The 7,550-nt window shown below is 36.3% G+C and overlaps 1 protein-coding gene across 1 annotated transcript; it reads left to right on the plus strand.

The window, feature by feature from the left end:
- Window positions 1-2,205: 2,205 nt before the first annotated feature.
- Window positions 2,206-7,293, plus strand: LOC139712825 (retinol dehydrogenase 8-like). The gene is made up of 4 exons (XM_071624620.1): window positions 2,206-2,470; window positions 4,416-4,595; window positions 5,446-5,539; window positions 6,966-7,293. The coding sequence occupies exons 1-4, from the start codon at window positions 2,206-2,208 to the stop codon at window positions 7,291-7,293; spliced, it is 867 nt and encodes a 288-aa protein (XP_071480721.1).
- Window positions 7,294-7,550: the final 257 nt, after the last annotated feature.

Here is a 7,550-nt window from a genome sequence, read left to right on the forward strand (position 1 = left end):
TGCAGTCGGATATACCACAATCGACATCCTGTGAAAGTACTCTCCTTGTTCTATTTATCCCCCTGCTGTAGTTTATGTTCGTTGTGTGTATAGGCCTACCCATTGTTTACAGAAGTTCCAATATTATAAGCCAGATTACGTATGAATGTCCAACACGGGAGATACAACAGTGGTCATCATGAAGTCAAGGACTATAAAATGGCTCGCGATTTACTTGCCGGCATTTGTTCAAGTTCAAGTTCAAGTTCAAGTTCATATTTATTCGTTTTTTTCCACAATATATAACACAAACATAAATCTCACTTTCTTAAGTGACAAAATCAATGCATATAATTGTACAGAGAAAACAACAATAATAGCAAAAAAAAAAAACTAACAGTATCGATACATTGCAATAGTTGCTAAGACAACGAAAGTGAAATAGTTTTCAATATATGCACTGTGTGAAAAAAAAAAACGGAGGGACCCACTAAAAAGACAGAGCTTGTAGAGTGTGGGCCCCTCTTTTATTAGAAGTCCGATGTAAAAATTGAATTGAAAACAGCAAAAAATCCGCACAAAAAGTTCGTCACAAAAAAGTTTGGCAGCCCACTAAGAGACAGACGAACAAACAGTTATACATAAAACAACAACAAACAGAGTAATGAACATGTAACAGGACTGGGACACAACAAGACTACTTGTAGGAGGAAAAACAAGAAAAAAAAAACTGACTTGACGACACAAGAGGAAACAAGACTATAGCGTGATAAAGAGGTAACAAAATAGACAGGAATATGCAACATAGATGACGATCCTCGGAGGTTTGGGGAAGAAAGAGAAGAAGAAAAAAGAATATAGAACAACCCCTGCAACTGCGAAGTATAGATTAAAGAAAATCTTATAATCAAGGCTTGAGCAATAGTTACAATAATACAGAGAACGGCAATGCCGATATTGCGGATGAGTAACAAAGTAAGCCTATAAACTAATCTGATTCTGCGAGTCGTCATTATAAGATTGTAAAAGAAAAGACTTTAATCTCCTTTTAAATGAGTATATAGATGGAGCAGATTTTAAATCATGATTCAGGGAATTCCAATAATTTGGTCCAGTGTAAATAAGTGTATTCTTTGCTAAAATCGTTCGAAGAAGTGGTAAATGAAACTCGTTAGAATGTCGGGTGTGGTAATTATGGAATGATTGATTTTTTTGAAACATAAAATCAATGATAGGTGGGAGTAAACTGTTATCATACATATACATAAATTGACCTAAGTTAAATAAGAATAATTCGTTGATTTTCAATAGCTTATAACAGTCAAACAATGCATTTGTATGTGAACGTGTAGGAGAATTAGAAATGATACGGAGGGCTTTCTTTTGCAATAATAACACTCTATTCAGCAGTGTCTGATGAGTATTGCCCCAAGCTAAAATTCCATAATTAAGGTAAGGGAGTATCAAAGAGGAGTATAAACTAGTAGGGTCTTTTCAGGAATATAAAATTTCAGTCTATTCATAACACCTATATTGCGAGAAATAATTTTGCAGATATGATCTATATGTATTTTCCAAGAAAGTTTATTATCTACAAAAATACCAAGAAATTTAAAATATGAATTTGGTGAATATGTATTGCAGATTTGAGTTTGTCTGATAAGAAGGAGTGAGACTATGTTAGAACACCGATAAAAATTTGATCAAACTGGGACGAAAATAAGACAGTTAAGAAATTCTGAATTTATTTTTTTTGGGGGGGTGGATACCGCTCTTTTAGAGTCAATATAAATACTCAAATAGTTAAATGATGACGTCCCAATTCCCTCATAACTTGTCATAATGTCTATATGTATGATTTTGACATTTCCAGTTTTCACTGTAAAAAGAATATGCGCCAATGTCCAAATCCTGGTTCTGATTGATCATTAGTCTGAGGTTATTCAGTCAAGAATTACATCATATGTTACACCCTAAGAAGCGAAACATTGGAATTTCATCATTTCTTTCTTTTGTGTGTACGATCAATGGAAAATTGTGAGTTGATGACATTATCAGCCCTCTTATTTGCATATTCATTTCAACTGTAAATTATTGAAAATAAAAACGATAAACGACATTTGAGATCGACATCTCACCTTTACCTTAAAGACTCCCCGATTATAACAGATTGAGCTTCTCACCCCCATGTACATTCTCTTTATCAAAAAACTTCATTTGGTTAGTATGGCTCCTCAAGTAGTACTCATGACTGGATGTTCGTCCGGTATCGGGCTCTCTACGGCTCGACGTCTCGCACAAGACCCCGATCAACGCTACCTTGTCATCGCTACCGTCATTGCCATGGCAGAAAAGACCGAGTTAGTTGCCGCCGTTGGGGACACTATTGATAAGACAATCTTCATCAAGGAGATGGACATCACCAAGGATGAAGACATCACACGAGTAGTTGATGACGTCATGAAAACACACGGACGCATCGATATTCTCAGTGAGTATTTTCTGGTCTCAAAGATTACTGCTCCCTTATGTTTAAATGGCTCTATCAATATTTCAAATGGTTCATTTGCTGTATTTCTTAACTGATTCTCACGTGGTATGTGCAGCACAATCTTTACAAGATTAGAGATCATGGAATCATGTCCTCTCATGTCAGCAAATTAGTGGAGATTTCTTTCCTACTTCGAGCAGAATTAAACCCATTACATATCACTTGTTCTAGAAAACTAAATTTTGCAATGAGAGTAAAGCATGCCAATTTAATGATGAAAACAGTGATGATATCTGTAGCAAATTTCCGGAGATCTTGGTTGGTTAAGATTGCACCTTAAATTGATTATTGCCCATGATCCTAATGAGAATTTCGCTTGTCGGACTGCATGCTTCATAAGCGTCATGTTGCCGACTTCGATCTTTCTCAGTTTTGTTTTAGTCGTTTTGACTTACCATGCTTACCATGACAGGTCGGCAAACGATCAGCTGCCAGCAAAAATGATAATCTCTTTCCTTCCATTTTCTGCAGCCTTTTTGTTTACGCCCAAAACCCCGAAATGGTTGTTCTCTTGTCAATTTCAAACAATCTTCATAAATATTAGCAAATTCATTACGTGATATCAAAAAATAATGATAAGAATCTCAACATTGATTAAAAATAAAAGGGCTAAAGAATCGTAAAGATTTTCATGATTTCACAACAATAATACCGTCACGACATCTCGAAAAGAGCACATGACAGTGCACTCCTGTATACTAAGGTCTGTTTCAGTTCTATTGCTGAAGATGTTTTACATGAATCCGGTTTCTCTTCCACCGTGTATAATCTGTTGTATGAGACTTCCTGCGTATATGTGGCATTGTTGTGCTTCTAATGATTTGCAGTGTCGAAAGGCACGACCAATACACACCATATCCATGTTGGCTTCATCAATTTAACTTTACCAGTTGTTTATCTTTAATTAGATAAATGGTGCCAAAATAATGGTTAAATCTTCATCAACATCGGATCTAAAAAATGGCAATAATATCTTAAAGATTTACATGTTTTTACTATAACAATAACCTTAACTACTGTTTCAAGTGAGAACCTCAAAGGACACCCTTGTATCGGCTCTAGTATCAAAGGTGTATTGCACGGTTCCATTACTTTTTCACCCTGCTATGACTTTACCTACGTATTTCGGCATAGCTGCGATTCTTGTGTATAGCAAAATTTGCTCAACAGAGTTCTTAGAGCGACACCAGCCATCAGCCTTCTGTTTTGTTACGAAGTCTCTTTCCTAGGTTTACGTCTTTCTGAAAGTCCATAAACAGATGATAAAGATAGAAAAATGCATAGAGTTATCTGCATGGGATATTATTAATGAGTGCACAGGAACCTCTGTTCAGTTGTTACCGAATCTGTCCTCTTTTCTGAATGGCCAGTAAATGTTTTTTTAGTGTTTCCCTTTTTTTTTTTAGTTTTTTCCATCCGAGTCCCGTCCATCAAAGAGTCTGTTTTTAACAATAATATTCTTGCCCATCATTAAATCCAAAACCTGTTGATCAATGAATGCATTGCTTATAGCAAAAGGTTACGTCATTTGTTTTTGGTGAATCTAAAGCGGCGCTCACTATACGACTCACGACTTTACTACTGACAGACTTCGGATTCGAAATAAATCACAATTAGCTTCAAAATAAACACGCTTGTTTAAAATTTCAGATCCAATGTCTGATGTCTGTCAGTCTATAGAAGTGAGTCGTAGTGTGCGGCGGGCTTTAAGCAAGCGATGACGCAGTGAAATCCACATGCTTTACAAAGGCATGATTGACGTGTGAAGTGCAACCGCAATACATTAACCAATTGCATGATACGATTATGAAAGTGGAGATTGGAAGGGTTTTTTTTTTTCGTTATGATTTGGTCATGCACACTTCTTGATTTCCTCATTTCTTAGTCAGCTTAGCGGGAATTATTATCATAGAGGTCCCAGAACGCGTGTCACGTGCCAGGATGGAGAGCATCTTTAATGTGAACACTATCGGAACAATTCGACTCACTCAGGCGGTACTCCCTCACATGAAGCAGAAAAAGGCGGGAAAAATCATCATTGCCTCGAGTCGGAGGGGAAAGCAAGGTACGGGAATATCGCTTCATGCATTAATAAATATTGTTGCCGAAGTTCTTCATTCGAGCATGCGTCTCATGACAAAATTCGCTCTTACTGTATTTGTTAAGTATCATATCCATCTTTACCATACCAATTTGTTGAACAAAAAGAATAAGTGAATATATAAATATAAACATGGACACATGTATATATAGGTTCCATTATTACAGTACTTCTCTGCAGACAATATACTTCCAAGAGTAACGGATTGTTTTTCATTACGCTAGGTCAGTAAAAGGAGTAATGCGCTCAAATGTCTGCCAAAAAAAAAATTCACATTTACGGTATTTTTGTCAATAGGACTAGCATGGAAGTGAATCTCTTTTCAAAAAACCGCTCATTTTTTCTTTAATTGCATTCTTTGTATTGTAAAATATCTACTTAATGTACATTCACCAAAAAATCGGATTGTATACAATGTTTTTTAACATACTTTTTGAGCCTATGAAAATGACGACCGTCAACCTGAATCACCTATATATACACTGTATATATATTCGTATATATTGTAGTTGCTCCACGTATTGGCAGTACTAGAAATAGCAATAATAATGTCACAATAGAGGAATGCATTGAATGCCAATTGCCTTGATTTTATTAAAAATCCGAATTTTCGGGGGCCTCCCCCTTCGTCAGGGATGACTGTGACAGTGCGAATGAATTTTCAATAAAATCAAGGCAATTGGCATTCAATGCATTCCTCTATTGTGACATTATTGCTATATATATATATATATATATATATATGTAACACACATGTTTACACAAACTATTTTCATTCAATGATATTACATCGTACTGCCTCATTGAATTCCAGGTTTACCTTACGCCGACTTCTACAGTGCCTCCAAGTTTGCCTTGGAAGGTTTCTTTGAATCACTACTATCTACTGTCAAGTCATTCAACATCAGGTACAAGATATGATTCTTCTCTGCAATTAACATCGTTTCATACTATCACAGGAAATCTACATCCTTTCCCCCTCCCCCCACAAAAAAATATTTTATTTCAATGAAATCATTGCACACGGACATATCAGCGTATATGTCATACTGAGTGAAGTTTAAGGAAAATTGGACAATTGGTTAAAATTATGATTATTCTTAAAACAAAGGTTAAATGCACGATCCCTGGAAAAGACTTCTGCAGTAATATGAAGAAACTGTAGAAAAAAATCAACATACCTTTTAAAGAAATAGTGATCATTCCTTTGACTTATTACTGAAATAAAATGTAAAAGGTAAAGTTATTTACACTGACTTTTACAAGAGGTAGTTAAAGTTCTCTTTCACTATGTTGAAAAATGAAATTATACGTGTCATCAACTTTATAAGTTTATAACTCCTGAAAGGCTAGTCTGACTTTAATACTTCAAACATCACTGATGCGTACTACTGGTCTATACGTGCATTCACCACATCTGCAGGCGTACTAGTTTTTAAGATAAATTCCCCTTTCAAATTTACTTGAAAGCGGCCATTACTTGCTGAAATTGATTTTCAGATACTGAGACACCAAGACAAGTAACGCTTGATTTCTGTGGTAAATAAAATGTTCTTGACAAAAATCGGATCTGAAATATCTGAGCAAACCGATGAGTTACCATAAGTGATGATTCACATTTTGTTAAAAAAAAAAAAAAAAAAAAAAAAATTATCTATAAGTTCTTGACAACTTGATTCCAGACTTGGCATTTGCGAACTTGAGGTGTTTGTATCAAAATTTACCTCTGGATCCATAATTACCTCCGACAAAGAGGCTATGATTTTGCCGTCGTTGGTTTGTTTTGTTTTGTTTGTTTGTTTGAATGTCTGTTTGTCTGTTTCCAAAATAGCTCAGAAAATTGTACACAGATTTTGATGAAACTGACAGGAAACGTTGATAATGTCACAAGGAACAGATTATTAAATTTTTGTAGTGAGCCGGAAACCTTCTGGATCTGGGATACCTTTATTTCTATTCTTGAATAAGGATATCTATCATTGGCAAATACGGTCAACAAACGAGACGCAGCATACAACGTGCTAGCTGCTTATGAGGTAGACTTTAAGACGCAGCAGAAAGGATTCTTTCTTATTTCGAAATAAGGGCGATTTTCAGAAGAGGTGTATGGGTGAAAAATAACTTTAAAACAAAGGTTACAAGGTCATCAGGGCTAGTGAAAGATGCCTTTTTGACGACGAATCTCTCCTGGCGTGGCCTCCTTGTAGCGAACATTGTTAGATCCATGTTCGATCTTGTGTGACTTATGAGCATGTCTGCGTTTGTTGTACTAAGGTATTGTGACAGTATATTCAGTTTAGGATTGAACATTATGTATTGTTGATCTTACTTTAGGGTGTGCCTGATCGAACCTTCTAAGGTGGACACTGGAATGAAGACATCGATGTTGTCTCAAATTGACGCCCAGATGAATGATGATACCGTGCACGACATCGATAGACGTCAACTAAGATGCCTTTACGACAGAGAGTCCGAATTCCCTGGCCTTTCAGTGGACGAGGTAGTTGATGTCTTGATGACGAAATGCGTTGAGGTCGACGACCCGCTTTTCAGACACCTTGTCGTTCAACCCGAGACCAAGGAAAAGCATGGAGAAGCCGTTGCCGACCTGACGGGGGAAAAGTCAATCGCCGCCCTGCGGAAGCTGATTGGGGCAATGTAGATAGTTAGCTTATTCACATTGGCAACCCAGCGTTTTGATTTTAATGAGCGTGTTGCGCTCAATTATCCATGTATAATTCTTGGTCCCAAGTGATTTTTGTAGTTTCCTCTGGATTACTAAGCTTGCAAAAAGATATGAAGAATTTGTCTAAAGCTCTTTCGTGAAATAGCCTGTCGCACATGTGTGTATGTTTGTAAGGGATGTTGAAATTAATGTTCTAACCTTCGTATATCCAAAAAAAGAAAAGAAGATTCTAT

Source organism: Diadema antillarum, unplaced genomic scaffold (assembly GCF_040938485.1).
Source record: "Diadema antillarum isolate AM-2024a unplaced genomic scaffold, OU_Dant_1.0 scf00000042, whole genome shotgun sequence".
In the NCBI taxonomy this organism is placed as follows: domain Eukaryota; kingdom Metazoa; phylum Echinodermata; class Echinoidea; order Diadematoida; family Diadematidae; genus Diadema; species Diadema antillarum.

Excerpts from the sequence above, each read along its gene's own strand:
- LOC139712825 (XM_071624620.1), top strand. The coding sequence starts at position 2,206 with ATGGCTCCTCAAGTAGTACTCATGACTGGATGTTCGTCCGGTATCGGG. Across the intron at positions 2,471-4,415 it reads CGGACGCATCGATATTCTCA|TCAGCTTAGCGGGAATTATT; the intron begins GTGAGTATTTTC and ends CTCATTTCTTAG. Across the intron at positions 5,540-6,965 it reads GTCAAGTCATTCAACATCAG|GGTGTGCCTGATCGAACCTT; the intron begins GTACAAGATATG and ends ATCTTACTTTAG.